This window comes from Prionailurus bengalensis, chromosome B1 (genome assembly GCF_016509475.1).
Source record: "Prionailurus bengalensis isolate Pbe53 chromosome B1, Fcat_Pben_1.1_paternal_pri, whole genome shotgun sequence".
Taxonomy (NCBI): Eukaryota; Metazoa; Chordata; class Mammalia; order Carnivora; family Felidae; genus Prionailurus; species Prionailurus bengalensis.
Window position 1 is genome coordinate 116,968,284 of NC_057344.1, and position 27,602 is coordinate 116,995,885.

The following is a 27,602-nucleotide window of genomic DNA, read 5'->3' on the forward strand; positions in this document are numbered from 1 at the left end:
ATATGAACTCTGAACCTTATTTATTAAGCTGTCAACTGTTGCATTCAGCAAATGATTTAAACTATCATTTCAAAGAGGAGAGTTTGAAAACTAAGAACCTTTACACTTGTCACATTTTATAAGGAACACAGGAAAGAGGGCTTAATTGTACCTTTGTTCAAAAGATCTTCCACACAATTAATATGTAGTTTGCCTTTTTGAAGAATGTCAGTTTACAGTTTGAGGAAGAAAATGAAAATAAACTCCGGTTCAAATCACTTCTTAGGAAACAGGCTACTACTGCCACCTGGGGGAGGTTCTTTCTATTTCATTCAAGAAGGCCAAATGTGCTTGTCAGATGAATGAAAACAGTTCATGTTTTCCTTGTTATATCCACACAGGAAGACTTTTAAACTTTCTGCCCATGAAGTCATAAGGCATTCCAGATGTATCCAAGATTCCTTCACACAGAAATACACACTTCACATACTTTTTGAGAGGTACAGAAGATGAACCAGAATATAACCATACTAAGGTTTCTACATATTACATACTAAGAAGGTATTTGGAAAAGTATAGGTTATATACTAAAAAGAGAAAAAAAATAAAGTTTTCAATAACAAAATGAAACCCAAATTTTAAGCATAATGTATCTGGCTTCAACTTACAGTCAGTTGTACTCCTTTTCTGAAATATGCTATCATTAATTGATATGGAAACTACACGTGCACATATAATCACACTAGTGATTTCATCAGTTAGGATGAGATAATAAATTTCAATTCCATGGAAATAGCCAAGGGTTTTCTTAAAGAATTTTTGAATTTATGAACTAAATACTATTATAAACTCAGTATCTATTTATTGCATGAATATTACATATCTACCTGTTGAAAGTTTTGACCAAGTACTGATATGGTGCTCATCATTTACAATGGAAATAATTGTGACCATTGCTTTTGAATGTCTAGCTTGGGCTTAATAGTTGTCAATCTTGCTTTCTTTATACTATGGATAAGTGGTTACCTATCAGCAATGCCCTAAAACAAAGACTTTAATCTTGGAAATAAAGTTTCAGGAAGTATCTGTTGAAATGACTAGTCTGTCAGATGAAAAAAAAAAAAAAGTCAGTGCTGATTAGAGGAAGATAACTAACCATTTATAGAGAGGATTCTGGTAATAGATTAACGAAATAAAATACATACAGTATCAGTCCCAGAGTGGTACAGTAACACCGTCTGAAGGTTAAAGTTCAACCCAAGAACAACTATACCAGCTCCAGGGAAGTCTATGGAAAAAGTATTTTTAAGATTGGAAAAGGTACGTGACATACAGAAAATGTATTGGGATTCCATAATCATTATTACTTTTTAAATCATGCATTTGATTAAGGAGTAAAAAGAAATCTGAGTGACTACGGTTTAGCTGATAGGGCTGAATGAGCTGGGTGAGCTGGAATCACCTTGAGGGACTCCAAAAATGAGTATATTTTGTGTGGGGGTGTGAGGTTCCTTCAAAATGTTCATATTAGAGTCTAGGGAGGGTGGGGTGAGGGGCATTGGAGGACAAGAAAGGCCAGAAGGACATAAAACTGAATATTAGAAATACAAGTTATAAGCAAAAGTAATAAATATGCAATATTAAGTGTCCTTATTTCTGAATCAGCAATTGAGTATACTTGGCAATCGGCCTGTAGCTCTGCTTTACTGATCTAATGAAAATTATCAGTGACCTTAAAATGCTTATTTCTGCACAGATTACCTCCATGTTAGGGGTGTTGTAAATGGAATAGATTCTCTCAAGATTCTCCCTCCTAACTGAGCTACACAATGTGTTGGGCTTTACTTCCTTTATTCAAAAGCCAGTAAGTTACTATGGTGGACCATGGAAATGATTTACTAATTATTTCATAACAGAAATTACAAGCAGTTCTCATTTTCATCAGAATGCTGCCTGGTTGTAAAAAAAAATAGTAAACAAAAACAGAAATCTTTAACATTATTCATGTTTCATAGGGGACAAACACTCAGGAAGTCAGGAAAGATAATTTTTTGCAGATGCCACTTGTGTATTCATGGGGTGGGGAGGTGGAGAAGTATGGGATGTTATTTAAAAGGCAGGAAGGATCTGTTTCTTCCACTCTTCTGTTCCTACTTGTCCTCCAACAGTGATTAATTTTTCAATACTGCTGCTAGCCTTGTTAATGAAGTCAGAAACATCAGCACCCATTGCTAAATGGACTCACCTACCACATTGATGAGTTAACATATTCCTCCTAAACATGGTTTACATTATCTTCATGCATTTTGTTTCTCCCCCCTCATTTTCCTACAATTATTGCTTCCTCCTCTCTTCTTTATCTATATTAAACTTCTCTCTCCTCTCCCATTGCAAACTACCAATATTCTTTCAATCTTCCTCTATCACTGTGTTGTCAACACTAACGTGGAGAACTCCTCCGTGTTTTAGCCACTATGAATAAGGGGTAAGTAAACCAAAGGTAATACCTGCAATACCCCTGGCCAAGTAAGATGCCTTACACTGGGTGAGTATAGAAGTCTAACTGCTTATGCTGACCCTTTGTTTACCCACAGACATGACAGACTCTAACAAGATGATCATCAACTTGGCCCTCTTTGGCATGACTCAGAGTGGAAAAAGTTCTGCTGGGAACATTCTTTTGGGAAGCACTGACTTCTACAGCAGCTTTTCTCCATGTTCTGTGACCAAAGATTGCTGTCTGGGCCGCAGTTGTCACCTCTGTGGCTTCATGCGTCGAGGGGGGCAAGAGATAACCCTGCAGATCCAGGTGTTGGACACTCCAGGTTATCCACACAGCAGACTGACCAAGAAGCATGTGAAACAGGAGGTCAAGGAGGCCCTGGCACATCACTTTGGGCAAGAGGGTCTCCATCTTGCACTGCTGGTCCAGAGAGCAGACATGCCTCTTTGTGGACAGGAAGTATCTGACTTAGTCCAGATGATTCAGGTAATACAAAATAGGCAATTACACTAATGCCATTATTCCTATTTGAAGGACAATTATCCTAACAGGAAAGAACTATGACAATTTGATTAAAAGAGTAGTTTAAAGCAAGTTTAAAACAAGTGCTAGTCACATAGAAATGGTAAAAATTACTTGATCTTTCCCACCAAGAACCATTTTTACAATTTCCTTTAGAGGAATTCGGTTGGTAATTTTGCAGCTGGGCCATAGGACTCTACCCACCCCCCTAAAAAATAAGATGCTAGGGGCGCCTGGGTGGCTCAGTCGGTTAAGCGTCCGACTTCGGCTCAGGTCATGATCTCACGGTCCGTGAGTTCGAGCCCCGCATCGGGCTCTGTGCCTACAGCTCAGAGCCTGGAGCCTGTTTTGGATTCTGTGTCTCCCTCTCTCTCTGACCCTCCCCCGTTCATGCTCTGTCTCTCTCTGTCTCAAAAATAAACAAACGGTAAAAAAAAATTAAAAAAAAAATAAGATGCTAACTTCAGAGGTTAACTAACCTCTGAATAAGTTTGTAAATGTGGTCTCCACTCGATCTGCATCAGAATCAACTGGGCTGTCATTAAAAATGCATATTCATCCAAGCCCCACTGAAAGAGAATCACAAGAGTAGAGCCTGGGTATATGCATTTGCATAAATTTTCCATATATTTCTTAAAAACAGCCAAGCTTGGGGCGCCTAGGTAGCTCAGTCGGTTAAGCGTCCGACTTCGGCTCAGGTCATGATCTCGCAGTCCATGAGTTTGAGCCCCGCATCGGGCTCTGTGCTGACAGCTTGGAGCCTGGAGCCTGTTTCAGATTCTCTGTCTCCCTCTCTCTGACCCTCCCCCATTCATGCTCTGTCTCTCTGTGTCTCAAAAATAAATGTTAAAAAAAAAAATTTTTTTTAAAAAAACAGCCAAACTTAAGAACTACTAAAACTAAAATACTGACTTGCATCCATTTAATATCAAGGGGACAATCTCTTTTTTTTTTTTTTCTTTTTTTGAGAGACAGAGAGAGAAAGAGGGCGCGGGGAGGGGCAGAGTGAGAGAGGGAGAGAGAATCTTAAGCAGGTTGGGGAGGGGAGCGGTCTGATGCAGGGCTGGATCTCATGACCATAGGATCGTGACCTGAGTCAAAACCAAGAGTTGGACACTTAACCAACTGAGGTACACCCCCCCCCTTTTTAAGGGGACAGTATCTTACAGTTCACAAACAAATAGGTGTTCATTCACTGATTCAATCATTGCAAACTATATTAGGTACCTGCACAGAGCTTAATGATTAGTGAACAGTACATGAGCCCTGCCCTCAAAAAAACTTAGTCTAGAAGAGATGAATAAACAAATATAAGACAGCGCCAAAGTAGTGTAATGTATGGACAGGGGGAAAGGAGGTTTCACTCTGACTTATATCATGGCAAACATGCACAGAAGATCTATGCTTTCTTTTTTAGGAAAGAAATAAAGTATTTCAGATGCTTTGTGTGCCTCATCATCTGTAGGGCCACTAACTGATCTATGATAGCCAAGAGAAGACTACAGGGACCTCAGTGTGAACATAAATAACATATGCCACCTTTGCCTAGTGGTCCATTCACGTTTGTTTGTTCGTTTATTATAAGTCACTATCTTGAAAGTTTGTTCAGCTAGTCTAGGAGAGGAGCTGAAGATAGGGAGAGGTTCTGGGTATGGCTATAACTAGGAGATGGAGGGAGTAATACTTGCATACAGTATAGACATATATGAACCAGGCCCATGTAAAACCAACAATTCCTGGAAACTGCTCATTGAGCTGCTCCATTCCATTCAGTGTCTTGATTATCTAGTCTGGGGCCAACCAAATTTAGCTGCTGGACTTGACTAGCATTACTCAGTAGACTTGCTTAGTCATTAAGAGAACTCATCATTACTAGAAGCTCTACAGGTAAATTACATGGTGAATAGAGAGCAGACATTTCTCTGATCATGATGTAGGGTTTGTTACACTTAAAATGACAGTATACTTAGCTTCAAAGGAATATTTTCTTCCCTTTACTAAAAGCATAAAATTGTTCTAAATGACACATTTTTTTTCAGTAACTGCATGTTTCTAAAAATGAAAAAAAAACATATCACAAAAAACTAGCGGAAAAAAATAGGGTGACAAGGGCATAAAAAAATAATCCTCATCATCCAACTCCTGAAAAATCAAGGACATGCTGTACAAAAGTAGAGAAGATGATTGCAATTAAGAAACAATGTGTAATCTAAGAAAACCCACAAACCTCCCCTAAACTATGAAAGCCTGCATGTCAAACAATATTTCTGGTAGAAACCAGATGGGGGAGAAACCTGTTGCTATTCCATCAGTGTAATTTTTTTAAGTGTATTTATTTATTTTGAAAGAGAGAGAGAGAGCGAGCGAGCAGCGGAGGGGCAAAGGGAGAGTGAGAGCAAGAGAATATCAAGCAGACTCCATACTATCAGCACAGAGTCCAATGTGGGGCTCAAACCCACCAACCATGAGATCAACACCTGAACCAAAATTGAAAGTCAATTGATTGGGCCACCTAGGCACCCCACCATCAGTGTAATTTTTAAACAAGTTTTAAAATTCATTTAAAGCTGCCATTAAATAAATATTTGGCTTAAAGTATAGGTGGATGTAACTCAGTAAATTCAGTAAGTGCACGAATATTTCTCAAAAACTAACCTCTCTCCTTATGCCTCCAAATTTTTCTCTAGGCTGGTACTATGCTTGGCCAAAAGGGGCATTTTAAAAGGCATACATTTTAAAAACAGATTTTGTTTTCCAGTTTTAGGATATAGAACACTACTGTAATCCCCTATTTTTTTATACAAGAGAAGTTGATTCATACATGTCTCTCTCATCTTTGAAAAAGGTATCTGGCATACAGCCACCTTCTCCTACCACTGCCTTCCTTAAGCCAGTGTCCAGGTCATGACTTAAAGGCAGGGAGGAGATAGGCTAGAGTAAAACTCAGATCCAGAATTTTTTTTTTTTTCTAAAATAAATATCTTTTTCCTCCCAGGAAAACTCAGCAGCCAAGATTTTAGTAATCTTCAGAGGGGCCCATGACCCCTGGGAGGCACTGCAGTCCTATTCTGGGCTTCCATCATAATTTTTGGTTGAAGATCGCCTATGCACAAGCTGGCTGTTTATGACCTTCTTCCTGAAGGTGCTTAAGTAACTGGTGGCAGCCATCTGGATATGCTCACAGATTGGGAGCAGCTGCAGAATGTCTGAATATTCAACAGGACCAACAGCTGTTAGGAAGGAGCTAGGAGTTGTTAAGGTCCTCTGGTTCCAGACACACCCTGGACTGCTTTTTCTTCCTGGTTTATGCAAAATGGGGAATGGAATATCTGCCTTCTCCCCTTTCCTCTCCTCCTTTCTGGGGGCGCTGCTCCCTGTCATGGAAGGAGTCAACAACGCCAATGCCAGAAAAGTAACCTCTTCTTTCCTGTACCTTCCTATTCCCTCTTTAAATGTCTCTTTTAATTTGTGCTCTTAATATTTTTTAGAGGGGTTATAGGCTGCCAGCTATGACAAATGAAACATTTCCCCAAATGATCCCTTTTTCTTTATTTATGTTAGGCCTTCGTAATTTATAGCAAAATGGTGGAGATGTCAGTGAGTCATCTCTCCGAAACTGGGAAATAAAGGGAATGATTCATCTAAATATTATCTATCACTTGAATGTTATTTAAAAATCCACAAGTAATGAATCAGAGAATACAGAATAAAGTTACCTTAAGAAAAGTTCTAGCAAGCAGCCAAACTGCACAAGGAATTGAATCCAGGAATTGACTAAAATCCAAATTCTTTCCACCATCAGGGCATCATGTGTTATTACTATATACAATCAGGTTTCAAGCATGTATTTTTGATTTAGACTGAACAACTCAAATGTTGATGTTATAGGTGTGTGTGTATACAAAAGGCTCAGAAAGGCCAGTGCAAGGCCTGAAAATACTTAACAAACATAATGGGCTTAGTTGTTTAATACCATTTAGTTGAAAAATAAGCCTTGTTACAATTGTAGATATATGACTAAAAATGTTACTAAGAGTTTCTTGGCTTCATTTCCTCACTTATAAAATGGGGATAATTTTACCTATGTTAAAATTTTTTGGGTTATATTTAATGAATATAATGTGCTTGGCATTGTGCCTGACTTACAGTAGGTTCGCAGAAAATTACTACCATTGTTATCATTTTTATTATTGTCACTACACAAATTATAATGAGTCCTTATTCAAATGAATTACTAGATATGAGCAACCTATTATAGAGGTTAAGAGAACAGGTTCTATAGTAACATATACTTGTGTTCAAGTTTCGGCTTACTTGTTTTGTGACCTTGGACAAGTAATTTCTCTAGATTTCAATCTCTTAATTGGTAAAGTGGGAAAACAGCAGTGTCTCCTTTACTGGGTTATTTTCAGGACTAGTTTCATATTATAACAGTAAATTAACTCAGACACTAGCACAAGGCAAGTGCACACCAAATGTCAGCTATGGTCATAATTTTGTTAGTATCTGTCTTATGCTAAAATTAGGACATGTTATTTGTAGCCTTCTTTGGGATTTTCTTGATAGATTTCAGAAGAAAATCAGAGTGAAATCAAGCATACACAGCCCTGATGTATAAGAATTTCCTTATTAATTTAGAAAAATAATCTGGGAAGAAAATTCACTGGCTTACTAAGGTTAAAGTGAGAAGCTCTAATTTAGTGGGAAAGACATGGGCCTGGCAGTGAGGGGACCTCTGTCACAGGCCCAGGCCTGCCAACAATCAGCTGTGCGGCTTTGGCAAAGTCATTTAACATCAAAAGTCCACAATATCCTCATCTGTAAAATAAGGCAATTTGGACACGTGATCTCTAAGGCTGAATATTCTCTGCATCTAACAAAGTCTTATCATTCAGTTCTCTGAGAAGGTAATGTGGTGCTTTAAGTGGGATGAGAGTAAGGGAATAGTATGAAATATAAAAAATGGTCCTTATTGTCCTCCTGTTCCATGATAATTTTTCTCTCAGTTGATGTAATAGTTGGCTTTTTAAAATTTCCCCCCGAAAAAGTCCAGATGCTATGATTTCATCAACCACAAACAAATGGGGCAGGGCTGGTGAGGTCCTGGGAAAATGAACATAATTCCTGGAAAACAAAGTTTATATCCTAACTAGTTGTCCCAAAAGGACTAGATGGACTCATACCCATTAGCACTCTGAAACCAAACAATTCATGATTGATTGTAACATTTCCATCTAGCTTAGTACTATATTTAAATTATTAACACCAGATAACTTACATTAACTTATCTTGCTCTTGGATTTTTATGTGAGGTATCAATCAACTGTGATTATTCTTTCTCTGGGTCCACAGAGAACACGTTTGGCCACTAACACGATGACTATACACCAAGCGACACTACTTTCAAATAGTCAACTATTTTGCAGCCAAAAATCAATCTAAAGATTATAAGCTAAATCAACCATTCCCTTCTATTTTTGGCAGTAACTCAAAAGTGCAATTTCTCTCACAGTTTAGGACATGAGCATCCTTTCATAAATAATTATCAACATGTAAAAACTTCTGAGTGGTGGAACACATGGACTTTTAAGTGGTGTCGCACTTATAGATCCATTTTCCTTAGGTGGTTTAACTCATTTTTCCTGAATGTTATTATAGTTTAAAGTATAGGAAATGTCTGGTGGAGACAAAAACAGAATGTGTTGTTACAACCCAGAAAATCAGGAACTAAAGACATACCGTGAAAGTTATACCATTTAATGTAGTAAGTACTAACCAGCAAGAGAAGAATTCTATATTATATAACTCAGGAAGGGATCACTTGAGCCAAACAGTTTATTTAGCATGAATTTTTATTATAGTGATGTTTTAAAAATATTTAATGATAAATGTGGTTCATTCATCAACCAACACCCAGAGGGTAGGCCTGGGGGTAGCACTCAAGAGGTTAAGGTGTCTATTTATTAACTTGAATTAAACATTTCAATATCATAACAATCAATATAAACACATCAATCATGTACTTGGTGAATATCAGAACTGGCTCTAAATTTGAGAAACTTTCAGAGATAAGAACATTCAAGGATTAATAATTATACTTTATAGAAATAAAGGCCCAATACTATACAATTCCCAATAATGCTCAATCAGTCTCTTTACTTGGTGTGTCTTCACAGTCTGATAACTCTCTTCTTGATGCCTACACTCAAGGCATCATCACATGCTAGAAACTCATGCTGACCCCTTCCTCTACGCTCACTTTCCACCTCCACCCCAAATTGGGCTAAATGTCTGCCTCTAAAGCACCAATATATTTTCTATCACAATACCTGCAATTAAACCAAATTGAAAGTATTTTCTTTCCTGCCTGCCCCTCTTCCTCAGTTTTAAGTTTAGGTAGTACAATCAATTCTCCACTAGACATAAGCAGAAAGTTTATCTGTCATGGTCTACTCTTTGTCCCTGGAACAAAGTAAACCCCCAATAAATATTTGCAGAAGGAATAAATCACCTAGAATTCTTTTTAAAGTTCAAATTCCCAGGATCCATCTCTAAAGATTCTGATGCATTTTTAGCAAGCATCCCAAGTGGTTCTGATGTAAATAACCCAAGAATCTTTTTATTCCCAGAATCTAAATCTATTTAGCACTTCATTAATTTTTCAGCCATTTGTATTAATTTGCTAGGGCTGTTGTAACAAGGCTGCACTACCTGCGTGGCTTTTAAGTAACAGAAATTTATTGTCTTTCAATAAATTTGGAGGCTAGAAGTCTGAAATGAATGTTAGAAGGGTTAGTTCCTTCTGAAGGCTATAAGTAAAGAATCTATCCAAGAGTTCTGTCCTTGGCTTATGGATGACTGTCTTTATGTTTACATGGCATTTTCCCTTTATTCTTATCTTTGTCCAAATTGCTGTTTTATAAGGACACCAATCACATTGGATTAGAGGCCCACTCACAATGACCCTATTGTCAAATAAAGTCACATTCTGAGGTATTAGGATTTCAACATATGAATTTGGAGGGGGGTGGGTACACAATTCAACTCACAATACTAGTTTATTTTGCAATGCTTTCATCTTCTCTCACAAGGAACATGTTACAACATACTGAATATGACAAATTTTGCTATGTCACTTTTAGGTAAAATGTGATGTTGAAATTACACATATATTAGATTTACACAAGAATTATCTTTTTTACAAGTTAGGTTAGTTAAGATTTTGCTAATTTGTGTTCTGAAGGCACATAAGAATATGCCAACTAAAGTACTTTTTAAAAAATCCTTTTGTTAAATTTAGATTATTCATTGAATGTACTGATCTTAAAATTTCAATTCAGATTTTCTTCAAGCAGGGCATTTTTAGAACTAGATATATATAATTATTCTATGGTATAGACAAATTTTAAACAGATATGAGGAAAATTTGGACTTACTCACTGAGAAAAGTGTTTCTGAATTTAAAACACAAAATGCAGACTACATGCAAACCCACGAGAACTACAGAACAAAAGAGAAATTTTATAGGAAAGTACCATTTTATGTCCCAAAGATTAAACTTCAAAACTAAAGACTCAAAACAAATAAATAAAACCCCAAACCTTCTATTTGAGATGACAGTGAGGTCTACATTCCAAATTAATCCAACCAATATCTAGTGAGAGTTTACAATGTGCCAAAGCTTTGACTTACCTAGTAAGGCATAGTCTCTGCCTTCCAAAAGCTACTGGTCAAGTTAGAGAGATAAATGTGCAAACAAACAGTCTGATAAATGCCAGACTGTACCAGGAATTTAGTTGGTAACCGTGGTCTCAAGATGTTTAAATATATTGTCCCGCAGTTGCCGTATTTTCTATTATTTACATGTCTTGACTCCTTATTCCCTTCCTCCTCCCTTCCTTCCTTTCCTTCTCCCCTTTTCTCTCTTCCTTTCATTTTCAGTTTTTCAGTCTTATAAATACCAATCCTGTATTTGTTACATATATTGAAAATAGTTTCCCAAACCATCTTTCAATTTTCTCAAGATTTTTTAAACCAGTTTGTCCTGATATCCCTCTATGGATTTGTATTCAACCTTTCTATACATCAGTTTCTCCATATTTAATGGAAATAATACTAGTATCTTCCACAAAGCTTATGTTGAATTTCAAAATAAATAAAGCATGTAAAGTACCTAGCATAATATCTAGCACTAAATAGTAGTTGTTCTTCCTTCCTTCTTCTGATTACTAGAGGTCCTGGATATTTCTTGTTATGTTCATTCCTAAGTATTTTATATCTTTCCAAAAACTCAAAAATAAATAAAACCCTAATAAACTTTCTATTTGAGATGATGGTGAGGATCTAAATTCCAAACTGCTATTATAAACTGGTAGCAGATTTGAAAATATTTTGATAATGAGAATATTTGGAATGAATGGAATGTCATTTTACTTTCACAATGCCATGATTTCATATAACTTTGTAAATATTTTAAAAAGTCAAATGGTTATTCCTAGACACCTTCCATATTGTATGAACAATTTGCCACATGCTGGTATTTCTGCTTTACATCAGCTTATTTTCACCAATCAAACAAGAATTTATTATATAACCAACTTCCATATATCACTAAACAAAGGAACACCAGTCTTCAATGTTTTTCAACCACAGTAGAGGAAGTCATCTGATAAATTGGACTTGATTCTAAGCATGTGAAGTGAAGAGGATGCGAGTGAATCACAATAATATTTTGTAGCTGTTTCAAATCACTAAATGTAATTTGATCTTAACTTTTCCATTGTATGACATCTGACTAATCAATAGATTGTAACCAGATAATATAATTACAAATCCTTAGAAGACACTTTTGGTTATCATGATAACACAACATTTCTACAAAAAGAATACGACAATTCCCTTGGCCCAAGTCCTCTGACTTAAAGGAATTCAGTGGTTCTAACAGCTCTAGGTTGGCAGGCAAGTAGAAATTATTGCTGAATGTTATAAATGTAATTGTATCATATGCAGCATTAATAACATGCAATTCTGAAATTGTGTATACATAAATTGTAAGAGCAAAATGAAATGGAGAATTAAAGCCTTTTTTTTTTTAAACAAAATCCACCCATCTCTCTCCATTTACTTACATTATTTGACCCCATCTTCACTTTCCATTGCATATATCAATTTTTAGTAATATAATGACATCCAGATCTGTTGCCTATGTTGGACCATAATTCCTTTGCTGGTGTTTGAGGAATATAGGCCAAGGCAAATAGCCATTTAACTTTCTCTCTCTTTCAGGAACTTCTAGGACATGCTTGGAAGAATTACACTGCCATTCTTTTCACCCATGCAGAAAAAATAGAAGAGGCTGGGTTCAGTGAAGATAAATACTTGCATGAGGCCTCTGATACACTGCTAACCCTGCTAAATTCTGTACAGCGCAGATATATTTTCCAGTATAAAAAAGGAAACTCACTTAATGACCAAAGAATAAAAATCTTAGAAAGTATCATGGAATTTATAAAAGAAAATTGTTACCAAGTTCTTACCTTTAAATAAAATTTAGATAAAGGGAAAAGAACTTTGGGCTTTAGAGTCAGAAACCTTGTTTCAAAAGTGCCTTTGTCAGAATGGTTGAGGACTGTCAGAATTCCCATAGCCTGCTACTGAGAGTGTACATTGGTATAACCACTTTGGACAACTGTTTGGCTGTTAAAAAGAAATTAAAGGAAACAAGACTTCTAATGCAAATCCTATGACACAGCAATTGCCCTATAATTATATATCCAGCAGAAATGTGTAGATTTGTACACTAAAAGACATGTATGTACAAGAATGCTCTTGGTAATACTATTCATAATAGCCAAATAGCTACTAGTAATTATCCAAAAGTCCATTAACAGGAATATAGGTAACCAAACTGAGGTATATTCAATGGAGTATTTATATAATAATGAGAATGAACAAACTACAACCACATGTAACAACACCAATGAATTGTCCAAACATAAAATTGAATGAAACAGTATATACTATATTATTCCATTTGTATAAAGTTCGAAAACAGTCAAAACTGATGTAATATAAACTACTCTGATGTTAGAAGGAGAGGTCACTCTTGGGGAGGGGACAGTGAGCATGCACTGGGCAGCTTCTGAGAGTCTGGTAATATTTAGTTTTTTGATCTGGAGGTTGGTTTGAGTACTCACTTTGTAAAAATTCAATAAACACTTTTGATTCATAAACTGTTTAGTATATATATTTGATGAAATTTAAGATGAATCAATTATTATCTATATTTTAAAAACTAGTTCCACCAATTACTTGATGCTAGACAACGAAAATTATTTAATCCTGTGAAAGGCCTCATTTGGAATATCTAATGGATAGTTACTGTAATGATGCTCAATAAATGTTAACTTTCTTTTCCACTTTTTTATAACCTGTGGTTCGTATTTAGGGTTGGAAATATAGGTAAAAATTCAGAGCCAAGCCCTTCAGCACAAACAAGGGTAACAATATTACTGTATTAACCAAATAAGAATAAAGCCTGGACTTAAAAAGAGGCCTCCTCTGCCTTGTAAGGTTGGTCATGTTGGCTTAGTAGAGACGATGGTCTAAAAGGCAGCAGAGAGGACTGAGGGAAAATAATTCTAGTCAATCATAGCCAAGTCTACCACCAAATCAAAATTGGATCATCGTCATGTTTAACATTGGTATATGAGCTTTATAATTTATAAAACTTTCACTAAAATAGTGAAATTAATTTGTAAGTTGTTTTAAGTGTGCAATTCACTGTATTCCTATTAGAAACAGGATTGTAGCTCATGATTATCCTCCCAGACTAGTCCTCATAAGCCTACTTAATGCTTAATTTTACCTGAACTCTAGCACAAATGGTATTAGAAAGCCTAACACCAACATTTGTAAAATGCTTCTATGTGAAAGCATGATTCGAATTCCAACTTGAAACAGTATCTCTATTTCTCTGCAGGGCCCAACAACAGGGCTGAGTTTAAGAACTAAATAGGAATTGACACTTCCCCAGGGGTTGCTCCCTTCGTGACAGATAATGAGATTTGAGGCTGCAAAGCTGAAACTGAAGTGAGTGGCGAAGGGAGTGGAAAATTCAGGTATTAAGTCCTTCATATCTTTCATTCATGTGACATCAGCTAACTCTTCTAGGATATAAATAATACTAGTTTCAGGAAAGATAGGTTGTGGAGAACATTCAGGGGTTCAAGACCTCTGAGGCCAACCTGATTAATACAGGAAAGGTGCCTCCAGTTTCAAAGAGGAAGACTTCTGTGATGTTTTCCCCTAAATTATGTTTTATATTTGTGTGTGTACACACACACACACACACACACACACACATATATATAAACATATGTACATTTACATAACTCCCTAATTGTGATATGACATATTTGACTTTCTTTTAGTAGTCTTCTACTCTGCTTTTTTGGTCCGCTTTTACCTCTCTCCTCCTTCCATCTCTCCTCTTCATGCACATCAGCCAATTAGAGAGAGTTCATGTCAACAAAGAGCACCATTCATATTTTCCTGCTAGTCCAAGTAATCACACATGGAGTACACACAAACACATGGAGGACTTTTGCCTTTCTAAAAAACATTTCATATCATACTCTCTACAACATCTTTTTTTCACTTAATACAACCTCATAAAAATTCCTCCAACTCTAAAAAGTAGCTTAAATTCATCCCTTTTTACATTTCAGTGTATTTATAACAATTTGTACAACTACTCCTCTATTGATGTGCACTCCAGTTTTTGTCACCAAGAGTCATGCTCTGACAACTATTCGTGTGTGTGCATAAGATTGACGTTTTCCTGTAAGTTATATTTCCAAGAGTGGAGTTTCTGGGTTGAGGTATACATACCTTTTAATTTCAATATATCTTACCCAGTTTCTCTTCATAGTGTCACAAACTTTATTTACACCAACATTTGAGTACCCTTTCCTATATTTTTGTCATCAGTTGGTGTTATCACCTTAAATACTTACTGCTAACACCAGTTTGATAAATGTTAAATTATCTTACCTTAATTTGCATTTCCCAAACTACTATTCAATTAGACTATCTTTATAAGCACGCTGCTCATTTAGATTTGCTCCTCTATGAATTGCCTCTTCACATTATCCTTTTTATCATTTTCCTATTGGATTACTTCTTATAATGATTCTTTGCTTGACCAAAACTTTAGTCAGGCTTAAACGTCTTCTAGGCCCACCTGTGCATTTCCTTGTAAAATCTAGTCTTAGCAAGAATTCTGATACATTAGTTAAACCAGAACCCTCGACCCTCAGTATCTGATCAGGTTCCTCATCCTCCATCAACTCCAAAGTGACCACTGATTCCCCACCCTGCTCCTTGGGGTGTAAATTCATATCCTTGTCAATTCTCACACTTGGCTGTGCAATATCTGGAGTTGAATCCAATCTCTCTCCTGACTCTAACATCCCACTGCAGTAGTACTTATACCTATCTACACAATCCTGAATAAAGTCTGCCTTATCATCTTTAACTGAATATTTTTTTTTAACACTCCCTGCTTGGCAAAATAGAAGAGCTCTCTGTACACTACGGATATTAGTCTTCCATCTGTCTTTCACATTGCTATTTTTTCCCTTCTATTATTTATCCCTTAACTTCATGAGAATTTATGCCAAACTAAATTTGTGAATTTTCTTATACTCATATACTTCTCTGTATTTGATACAAGATGTGGTTTTAGTTTCATTTCTTTCAGATGGGTAATCAATTATACTTTCTCTACTTTACTAAATAATTCATCCTTTTCCTACTGAAGATAGACAGACTGAGGTAGGTAGATATATATAGAGAAAGATATCTCCTTTATTTCTGGATCTATTCTGGATTCTTATTTCTTTCTGTTATCTATTTTATACCGCCGATACCAGAATGATTTAATTAAAATGGCTCTGTATCATTCCTTGATATCTAGAACAAGTTTCTCTTAATTGAAAATATTTTGCTAGATATTCTCAGGCATTCATTTATGTATTTTTTAGATTTTTCCTAATTAAAAAAACTTGTGTTATGAAAAATATTTTGTGATATTAAATTCTCCCATGCAAGCATATTGGATGTTTCTCCATCATACTTTATGTTTAATTATTTTATATTACTGTATTTCTTACAGTTTTCTTTTCCTTTACCAAATCAGTTTTGCTGATCCTTGATAATTTCAAAGTTCTACTCTGATATGCATTAAGGATTATTTCCTTATTTCTGAATTCAGAATCAAGCACTATTTGTTTGACAAGGTAACAACTACTTCCCTAAGAACTTTCTTTCCATAGAGCATTATGCCCTCACCAACTAAGGTAAGACCTGTAGAACACTTTCATTTTCTCCCTATCCTTATCTCCTTCCCATGTCCTACCTAGGAAAGAGGGCTTTGGAATGCTTCTCCTTTCCCCCTATTACCAGATTTTGCTAAGACATTTAATTCAAGATTTTCCTGACAGATTGCCCCTTCTGTTCAAAAGTACTTTCTTACCAACTACATTGACCATTCCTGGTAATTTATCATTTTCTCTTTCAACTTAATATACAAATATTAGAAGGTCCATTGCTCACCACTGTTTCCATCTTCCCTCATCTTTCTTGTCAGTGTGTTTTCCCTAATATACTCTTAATTCTAGTACAGTATCCAAGAGGCATTAAACTCCAGACTTGTTCTTCCATGTACCCGTATGCAGCAGCAATTCTAACTCCTCATAATAATCAGCATAGTGCATGTAGAGAAGTAAGTTGTTAGTTGGTAGTGGGGTAGTTGAATCAAAAGTATGGTGAGACACCACAGTGAACCTCTTGTTGCTGTGCTGTACTCTACTTGAAGTTGGGTTGTTTAGCTTTTTTTTTTTTTTTTTTAAATTTTTTTTTTTCAACGTTTATTTATTTTTTGGGGGACAGAGAGAGACAGAGCATGAACGGGGGAGGAGCAGAGAGAGGGAGACACAGAATCGGAAACAGGCTCCAGGCTCCGAGCCATCAGCCCAGAGCCTGACGCAGGGCTAGAACTCACGGACCGCGAGATCGTGACCTGGCTGAAGTCGGACGCTTAACCGACTGCGCCACCCAGGCGCCCCAGCTTTTTTTTTTTTTTGATGACAGTACATGTGTACCCATTGAATAAACTAATCATAACTGGAGATAATTACAACTTGTGACAAAAGAACCATGTGACCAAAATTAGCTCTACGTAAAAGAAATGATATCCAGAAAGTTCATCTTTGGTGTCCTGCCACCTATCCCATTAGTCCATAATTTGCAATCTTCCCTCATGTCCCTTCAGAGGCCCAAACTATATGCTATTCTCACCTGGAAGACAAAATTCTCTACCAAATTTTGTATTTGAAAGTTTTGAACATTTTAGAGGACTGGAAGATGGTATACTTGATATTTTTGTGTAGCTGAGTTTAGAGTCTCATTAGCACGTACCATCTTGGGACATTGGTGATTCACCCCTAATACTCATTAGCTCTGACCTCTACTAGGTTTATTCTTCTAAATAGATTACCTCAATTAGCAATTTCAGATTTGCTTTTACTTATGTTTATACTCTGCCATATTTTTCATTAAGAATTTGTTTAGATTTTCTGTTCTACTGTGTTTCAGGCATATTACCAATGTGCCTCAGGCACATTCAGGTATATTCTTTATAAAAGGCCAATGTTTTTAAATGACATCGCTATTCCCCAAATCCTCAAACCTTATTTTTAATAATAAATGTATTCATAAGCACCTGAAGTTTTTGTTTTCCATTTATGTGCTGTTTTAAGAGAAAATGTTATCTTTTCATATGACAGCTGAAGTTTTAGAAAAAGGTTATTTTTACCAACATTATTATTCTCTTTTGTTAACCTCTAAAAGTGACTTTTACTTTGTATTTTTCTTAAATCTTTTTCAAAAAGAAATCAAACTGTGGTGTTGATTTTGGATAACTCCTATACTGTTCTTTCCACATTCCCCAGGTGTAAAAAGTTGAATGGGTTTTAAACTAACAAGTATCAGCCAAATATGCAATCTTAGAGCTGAAAAGTTAAGTGGATGTTATGTATTGAGAGCATTTCTCTACTGGGATGTATAATATTCTAATGAGGCAATTTACAAAAACAAATGTAAAACTGTTAAGAGCAACCTTGATATGAAGGCTCCTCACAAAAATGCCATTGCAGAAATGAGCAGACATTAATAATTGCTATTTGAACAATTCTTCAGGTATTATGTAGCAATGGGAAAGGCAAGGAAGAGCAGTTAGCTCCTTCATTAAAAAGGATTATTCTTTTTTCTTACAATTATTGAGTCCCAGGCTTGTTTCTGCTGCTGTTGCTAAGGACAATAGCCTGCCAGATAGGAAATGATGTTGATGCAGACATAAAATAACACTTACACACATATTTTACTAAAAAATCCAGAGAATTGGGAATAGTGTATGCTAGGTGGGGGGTGGGAGTAAGGAAGGGGAAGGAAAAAAAATAAACAAGGGAATACATAAGGGTGAAAAAATATAATATACAATAATTAATTCACACTCTGAAATTCCAGATGGCTCACTTTCAAACCAGCAATTATTTCATTGTTCTGGGTCCTTTTTCCAAATTTTTTTTGGAGTTATACCCCTATGAATTATCTCTGCCAAGATTTATCCAAAGGAAAAACCAGAACTATAAAAAGTGCAGTAAGCAAGAATGTGTAAGCCACTCTTTTTCATTCCAACAAGTTGGTATCTGAATGTCTGGTTTTGTATAGAGGTATATTAGCCATCAGTTACCTTCCTTCTTGTCATTATTACTGCAAATTTTTGGGATTATCATCCAAACAGTACTGCAAATGAGGTGTAACTATAGAGTTGCTCTTGGATTAAATAATTAAATATTACTTCTATCTATCTATCTATCTATCTATCTATCTATCTATCTATCTATCTATCAGAACTTAGTGACTTCTCCCATAGGTTGGCTTTGGGGATGGCCAGTCAGGATCAGTGCCCTCAACAGTACACTATTCATAGAATCAAGCCAACTGCTACCAGCAGCAGCAGCCTTGTTTTACCAAGAGATTCTTCCTAAGAACTTCTGCAACAAAAAGAAGAAAGTTGGTAAATTATCTTTGTAACCAACCACTCCAAAGCAATGTTTAATGAATGATCTCACTTCTCTCTTTAGAATCTCTTAAATACTCCACTAAAGGAGTCACCCTAATCTCCTTACATGAACTACTACAGTTTAGGGAGTTTATCACTATCTTTTCCTAAAGTTTAAACAGAAGAAAAGTTGTTTCTCATGCAAATACAAGAAACCACAGGGCATTTAAGTGACACTTAAGGTAGTATATTGTAATGGAGAAGAGCACAGGATTAGTTAAAAGCTGGAAGAAGATCTAGGTTTCAGCTAGTTACACTAAGCACAGGCATTTATTTAACTTTTCTGTTGGTTCTTTAGGGTAAATGAAATGGCTGGTCTACCTCTATAGAGTTAAGAAACAGATAAGATGTGTGAAACTATTTTGTTAGCTATAAAGCACTAAATATCTTAATAATAATTCTATAATAAAAATCCATAATAGAGAAATATGAATATACTCCCCTCCCCCAACTTTTGTTAGAAAAGGGCATGGTTTATTCCTTAACTGAAATTTTGGAGAGTAAAGGTTTCTCCACAGAACAGTAATTTGCAATATTATTGTTAGTTGAGTTACATTAATTTTCCTCCATAGTTTTTATTTGGTATTTTGGTGATAAAGTTTTAGTTTTTTACATTGTTGCATAATGCTCAGAGTGTCACAGTTTATGTGGCTAAAGTATACCCTTAGTATTGAGCACTTCTGGTATTTTTATTTTTTTAAAGGTACAACATATAATTTCCCTGGAAAGCTGAGGTATACTCATATCCTTTTAATGTTCCTGTTACACGCAATAGTGATATGCTTCCCCACTGACCAAGAACTTGAAAAGAGAATTGCTTCTATTTATAATAAACTAAAACACAATAGTGAGAAATATTGTCTTCCTAGTATAAGAAAATTGCAAAACTATTTAAAACTTTATCATTAATATTAAACCAGTCAAAGGGCATCAATGAACATGAATGGTATCTAAATATCTAAACAACAGATTTCAGTGGGAAATTTTCAGTAATGTAGTAATGAACATCTCCAGCAAGGTAACAGATACTATATCTGGTACAAAAAAATAATAGAGTTTGTTAAAAAACAGGACCTCAGTCTGTATGAAATATTCCTTAAGATACTCTGCTCACTTCATATACACTGAGTAACGTTCTGAACAAGAATTTAACTTATCAGGAAATCTCAAGAACGCTAGTTTCTGGAAAAGGAATATCTCTACCATAAACTAATATCAACATGATATGTATCTATTATATAATAGGAACTGTCTTAAGTACTCTAGGTACTAAACTCCCACACTCTTTACAACTCTAAGTACTTTACTGTACCCATCTTAAACAAGGGGAATAAAGTACATAAAGGCTAAACAGTTACCCTAGCTTACATATGCATTTAAGTTGTACAGCCAGAAATCAAAACTAGATAATCTGGTGTCAAAACCAATACTAAGCTCTTTGGATATCTTAGCATCTCTGACAGTCATCTACAAATGCAGGCTTTTGGACCTGCAAAGCCAAGGCCAAGACTCTGGGACCTGGTTAAACTCACTAATGTTGCTTGACACAGTCTTATCCACACCCTCTGTCTTGCTGACATGCTTCTTATTAAACTGCAATGAGTTACTTTGAATATTCTGTAGATAGTCTAAATAGAAATTTACATATTTTTAAAAAGCAATGATAAATTATCTGTTTGGTGGGCACTTATTCTTGTATCCTAGAGTACCTAATGCTTTTAGTGAAAGCAAGGCGGAGAAAAATTTTCAATTTTATATTAAAATCAACATGCCCTGAAAATGACTAATCTCAAAGCAATAATACACACGGAATTTCTAAATATAAGAAAAGTTAGTACTCCCAATATTCACTGTAAGATAGTGGGCCAATCTTGCTTAAGAAAGCATCATGTGATTGGGTCAACTTCATTGATTTATTATTTTCTGGTTTAAATAGAGGCTGAAAGGCACCAACTGTTTAGGCTGTGACCTAACACTATCTTCTACCGTTGAAATCCTTAAAGGGCTGAATACTAGTCAGAAGCCAAAAGGTTTATGTACAGTTCACTACCAATGCCATTTTTGTTGTTGTTGATTCCGTAAGAACTCTCTTATCCCAGTGAGACAAATAAAATAGAATTCTTTTTCCTGTAAAAACAATGACTGATAATGGGGCTACACTGATGACTTGATTAATGTTTTATGTAATTTTAAAACCTGGGAACAAATATTTCAATTATCTAAGTAGTTGAAACATTCTTTAATTTATATTAGAATATTTAAAGAAATTTAATTGGGAAAAATTAGAAAATACAGAATCACGAAAGATTTTATCACAGTCTTATTTCCAAAAGAATAATTTATCCTGAGTACAAAATAACTTTTGAGTTTCATTTGTGTTTACTTGTCAATTGTTGCTATTGATGCTCTGTTAATATTTGGTTTTTCAGCAAGAAGATAAAACTGGCCTACCAGAACTCCATGGACTTAAATAAATGAAATTTAATTATACCTTTCATAAGCTGGCATGCAGGGTTATTTTAAATTTATTTTGCCTCTCTTTCTGATTAGAGACTATAAGCAGCTAGATATTGTATGTATGATTTTTCTTTCAAACAATATCTATACTCCTACCTCCAGAGATGCATTTCTTTTTGGTAGCCCTCATCAGTCATCATCTCAAGGCTGGTGAACTTGAAAGCTCATAATTCCTAAGTTAATTTTCATTGTTCCTACAATATCTGTAAGATGAGTGAAAATAGGCATTTGACACCTTAATACATATATATGTTAACTTTGGTAACAATTTCTTTTAACATACTGACAGTGTGATGGTACATGAAAAAGCAAAATATATTGATTTTAAATACTCTTCTAAAACGTAACAATCTATAATTAATCTTGTATTAGGTACCCAAAGAATCTTTACAACCACCTAGACTAAAAAATTTAGACTGCTGCTTTTACATCAATTTATTGGAAAGTGTATTGGCAACACTTTGCAAAATGTTTATTCTTTATAGTTAGTTGAAATTTATTACTAATTATTTTGTCAAATGGAAAGAAAGTTCAGTATACAACTGAAAATTTCACTCTTAAAAAAAGTCACCTTTACAGGTCTGATTACTTTGGTAAGCAACAGCAATAATGTTGAAGTACCACATCTCCTAGCTTTTATGATGTTTGGCTCTCTAGTTGGCCATTTTCAATATTATTACTATATGATTAATTAATAAGACTGAAAAAAATTCCAACTTGTCACTTTTGAAGAGGAGAGGACATTTATAATACAGACACACAATATACTAAAAATCCAAAGGCTTGAAATTTCATGTACCATGTGCCTACAAACAGGAAACTAAATGTTCATCTAGTTCAAGTTATCTAAATGTATCAAGAAAAATGATCTGCTAACCAACATCCCTGCTAAAAAATAAACAATCACAAAACATAATTGATTTCTTTCCTACATTATACAGGAGCAAAAATTGTAAGTAAAAATGTAGTGCTTCTTTAACTGACTGAAAATAATATATACCTGATTAAAAGACTAGTCAAGTCTAGAAGAGAAATAACATAAAAAAGCCAGTTATATTTTAGGCACAAGTGACAAATATATTTCTTTTTATTGTTATTAAAGTTTTCTCCAATGTATTTCAGTAAATGAGTATTTTATTTTATTTTATTTTATTTTATTTTATTTTATTTTATTCCACTGTTGGTCATAGTTTGAGCCCTACACACTCCCTTCCCTTTCACCTCAAAGGGAACTCCTTTGTATGTAGCCACACACTCATCATTAGTGCAGAGATCTGGCTGGATCTGCTCCCAAATCTTCTTCTTAGGATTTAGCTCCTTGTCAGGCTCTCCTATTGAGGAGAAGAAAAAAAAAATTACATAGCTAAAATATGAAATAAATTATCCAGAGAGATTTCTAGTGTATTTTAACACTTACTTTTAACATATACTTTATTTTTATGACATGAGAAGTTTATATTTTTGATTTGTAAAATAAAGCATTTGACATTTCCTAACATGCCTTCTCCTTTGGCATGTTTAGTTGTGATTTTTAACAGATATCCCTGCAGTTGAAGATGATACTTTTAAAATAACATTCTCTCCTAATGATGACTTGAGCCCTGACACTCAATGGGAGAATCGGCAGAATCTGTAGGATCTTATTTGGAATTGACATTCTCTATTCCTGTTAATTTTTTAAAAATTCTTTTAAACATTTATTTATTTTTAAGAGACAGAGAAAGACAAAGCATGAGCAGGGGAGGGGCAGAGAGAGACACACACACACACACACACAGAATCCAAAGCAGTCTCCAGGTTCCAAGCTGTCAGCACAGAGCCCAATGTGGGGCTTAAACTCACAAATTGTGAGATCATGACCTGAGCTGAAGTCAGACGCTTAACTGACTGAGCCACCCAGGCGCCCCTATTCGTTTGTTTTCAAATTTTCTTTTTGTTTCACTGGAAAGGAAAGATGATGCTCAGTTTTAAATGTTAAAAATGTAAAAATTGCTTTGTTGAAATAAAACTATACACACACACACAAATATTTTGACATCTCCTTACAAATGTTCAAGATTACTTTTTACTCTTATAATAAATATTTTTGGAGGTAATACAGCAAAAAGAATTTATTCTCCAAACTATTAAAATGAAAATATAAGATACTCATTTTATCATTATATAAAGAAAAACTGTGAAGAGATGAAAAGCATAATTTGATGTTATATATTTTCATGTGGTAGAAGCAGCTTATATTTCAATGTACAAAATAAATGATGAGACTGCTGCTACAGGGCTTAAAGATTTTTTTATCAATATAGGAGAATGGATTAAATGCTAAGATTATCTAAATAAATATAGTAACTACTTTGGGTTTCATGGGCTGCCCATTCCATTTGGTGAGAGGGAAAGAGACAGAAAAAGTTCGGAGACAACGAGTCACATTTTCTAAGCACGAGAAATATATACAAGTTGCGTGCAATGCTCACAACAACACTCTATTTTTAAATATAAGGAAACTGTTGCTCAAAGAAGATAAACTGCTCAAAGTTAGAAGATCAACAAGTGGAGTCAGAATTTGACAACAAAACCCTTATTCTGCTAGCACAGCATCTTGCCTCCTGACATACTATTCTTTAGAAAAGAAACAAGTAACATTCTTACATGTAGATAAAACCTCAACTTCTATCATAACTCACACTAAAAGTTTTTAGTCAACAAAGACAAATGTGTTGTAGAATACATCTGGTCTAGATTTAAGGAACACCAGTATACAAAACAATCCCTCTTAACTTATAAGAAATAGAAAGTAAAGTTTAACATAATACCATTTTAGTAGCTGAGGATGCTCAATAACATTTGGAATAAAGAATCAGTTCAAGAAACAATGAAAAGTAACAGATCTCTTAAACCTAAGTGTGAAATAAAAATGGTTTCCAGGAGGTAATAAAAAGAGTATTTCTGAAGTATATAATTCTGTAATGACAGATATCCAACATTTTAGATGTTTTCTAAAGTGACTCCCAAGTTGAAACCTTCTGGAATTAATTTCAAAAGAATCTTTTACCATTACTGGAACTAATTATATTCTATACTCTAATTATACCTTATGACCTAAACTAGTTTTTACTCTCCACTCATACAACAGGAAAAACAAAACTGAGTAAAATTGTCAGCCACTGTGGTTTTTGTTCTTTATTAGCTCTTCAGGAACTGCCATGAAACTGGCAAGAACATATAAAACTGTCCTCTGATATGCAGGTTTTCAGAGATGACAGAATAGTTAATTGAATGATGTATCTATACCAAAAGACCAAGCAATGAAACCAAAACTGAAAGACTAGTATAAAAGATAAGGATTTCTCTTATTAAGAGCGTTTGACTTGACAGCAGAAAAACTAATTAATAAACAGAATAGAAAAAATGCTAATATATCAAGTATCTACAGAAAAAAATACTAACATATAAAGTATCTTTATTTTTTGTTTTTAAAGATTTCTATTTTTTGTTTCTAAGCCATTCCTTAGTCTAAAAGTTTACTTTGCTTGTGTATAGATCATGTCAGGAAGTGGGCGTTCCAGAATCCTAGAAAGCTGGAGGCAGAGAAACTGTTTAGAGGCCTGAGTACTAACTCTTAATTCCCCCAACTCTCCCAAAAAACACACTGCCAAACTGATAACAGATTAATTCAAGAGGCACAGCATCCCAGATTTGTGTGAAATTCTTATCAAAAGCACAGATTGTGTGAGTTCTTGTTAAATGCAGACAATAAGCTCCAAATACAAAAAAAAACTGTGATGCAGCACAAAATTAAGCTTCACAGAACTAGTAAGATATTGACATGCATACAAAATAATATTCCTAACACATAATACATAGTGCTTACCATGGGCTGTTTGCTACACTAAAGGCTTTACAAATATTTACTCATTCAATCCTCTCAGTACACTACATAAATACTATTAATTACCCTCGTTTAGGAAAAACATTCAGCCAAGAATTCTTTATCCAGCAAGGCTGTTATTCAGAATAGGAGAGATAAAGAGTTTCCCAGACAAATAAAAACTAAAGGAGTTCATGACCACTAAACCAGCCCTGCAAGAAACCTTAAGGGCAATGTTTTGATTGGAGGAAAAAAAGACCAAAAGCAACAAAGACCAGAAAGGACCAGAGAGCATCACCACAAACACTAACTCTACAGGTAATACAATGGCACTAAATTCATACCTTTCAACAATCACTCTGAATGTAAACAGACTAAATGCTCCAATCAGAAGACACAGGGTATCAGAATGGATAAAAAGACAAGATCCATCTATATGTTGTCCACAAGACTCATTTTAGACCTAAAGACACCTGAAGTTTGAAAGTAAGGGGATGGAGAACCACCTATCATGCTAATGGTTGTCAAAAGAAAGCCAGAGTACCCACACCTATATCAGATGAACTAGATTTTAAACCAAACACTGTAACAAGAGATGAAGCAGGGTATTACATCATAATTAAGGGATCTATCCATCAAGAAGATGTAATAATTATAAATACTTATGCCCGTAACTTGCAAGCACCCAAATATATAAATCAATTAATAACAAACATAAAGAAACTCATTGAAAATAATACAATAATAGTAGGGGACTTTAACACTCCACTTACAACAATGGACAGATCATCTAAGCAGAAAATCAACAAGGAAACAATGGCTTTGAATGACACACTGGACTGGATGGATTTAACGGATATATTCAGAACATTTCATCCTAACGCAGAATATGCATTCTTTTTGAGTGCACATGGAACATTCTCCAGAAGAGATCACCTACTAGGTCACATCAGCCCTCAACAAGTACAAAAAGACTGAGATCATACCATGCACATTTTCAGATCACAATGCCATGAAACTTGAAGTCAACCACAAGACAAAACTGTAAAGCCCTCAAATACATGAACATAAAGAACATCCTACTAAAGAATGAATGAGTAAACCAGGAAATTAAAGAAGAAATTAAAAAAAAAAATACATGGAAACAAATGAAAATGCAAATTGGACAGTCCAAAACTTCTGGGATACAGCAAAGGCAGTCCTAAGAGGGAAGCATACTGAAATTCAGGCCTATTTCAAGAAGCAAGTAAAGTCCCAAATACATAACCTAACCATACACCTAAGGAGCTAGAAACGAAACAGCAAATAAAGTCTACAGGCAGCAGAAAAAGGGAAATAATAAAGATTAGAGCAGAAATAAACGATACGGTAACAAAAAACAAATCAGAACAAATCAATGAAACTAAGACTCTGTGAAAGATTAACAAAATTGATAAACCCCTTGCCAGACTTACTAAAAAGAAGAGAAAGGACCCAAGTAGATAAAATCACGAATGGCAGAGAGAGATCACAACCAACACCACAGAAATACAAAGAATTATAAGAGAATGCTATGAAAAATTATATGCCAACAAATTGGGCAATCTGGAAGAAACAGGCAAATTCCAGATACTCACAAACTACCAAAAATGAAACAGAAAGAAATAGAAAATTTCAACAGACCATAACCAGCAAAGAAATTGAATCAGTAATCAAAACATCTCCCAACAAACAAGAGTCCTGGGCCAGATGACTTCCCAGGGAAATTCTACCAGATATTTAAAGAAGAGTTAATACCTATTTTCAAACTGTTCCAAAAAATAGAAATGGAAAGAAAACCTCCAAACTCATTCTTACAAGGCCAGCATTACCTTGGTTCCAAAACCAGACAAAGACCCCACTAAAAAGGAGAATTACAGGCCAATATCCCTGATGAACATGGATGCAAAGATTCTCAATAAAATATTAGCAAATCAAATTTGCTAGAAGTACATTAAAAAAATTATTCACCATGATCAAGTGGGATTAAGTCTTGGGCTGCAGAGCTGGTT

The 27,602-nt window shown here is 35.0% G+C and overlaps 2 protein-coding genes across 3 annotated transcripts in view; one reads left to right on the forward strand and one right to left on the reverse strand.

Moving 5' to 3' along the window:
* The first annotated feature begins 2,506 nt into the window (after positions 1–2,506).
* Positions 2,507–12,550, forward strand: GIMD1 (GIMAP family P-loop NTPase domain containing 1). Its single transcript, XM_043571077.1, has 2 exons — positions 2,507–2,968; positions 12,290–12,550. The coding sequence occupies exons 1-2, from the start codon at positions 2,549–2,551 to the stop codon at positions 12,548–12,550; spliced, it is 681 nt and encodes a 226-aa protein (XP_043427012.1). The 5' UTR covers positions 2,507–2,548.
* A 5,877-nt stretch (positions 12,551–18,427) lies between these two features.
* AIMP1 (aminoacyl tRNA synthetase complex interacting multifunctional protein 1) overlaps positions 18,428–27,602 on the reverse strand; it is a 43,476-nt gene continuing 34,301 nt past the window's right edge. For both annotated transcript variants that reach the window (XM_043571121.1, XM_043571130.1), the window contains exon 7: positions 18,428–23,038. In XM_043571121.1, coding sequence (XP_043427056.1) covers positions 22,872–23,038 — 167 coding nt within the window. In that variant the 3' untranslated portion in view covers positions 18,428–22,871. The remainder of the gene's footprint in view (positions 23,039–27,602) is intronic.

What these genes read in the sequence shown, in the direction of transcription:
- GIMD1 (XM_043571077.1), top strand. Translation starts at nt 2,549, where the DNA reads ATGCTGACCCTTTGTTTACCCACAGACATGACAGACTCTAACAAGATG. An exon ending in ACTTAGTCCAGATGATTCAG is followed by an intron (nt 2,969 to 12,289) that starts GTAATACAAAAT and finishes TCTCTCTTTCAG; the next exon opens with GAACTTCTAGGACATGCTTG.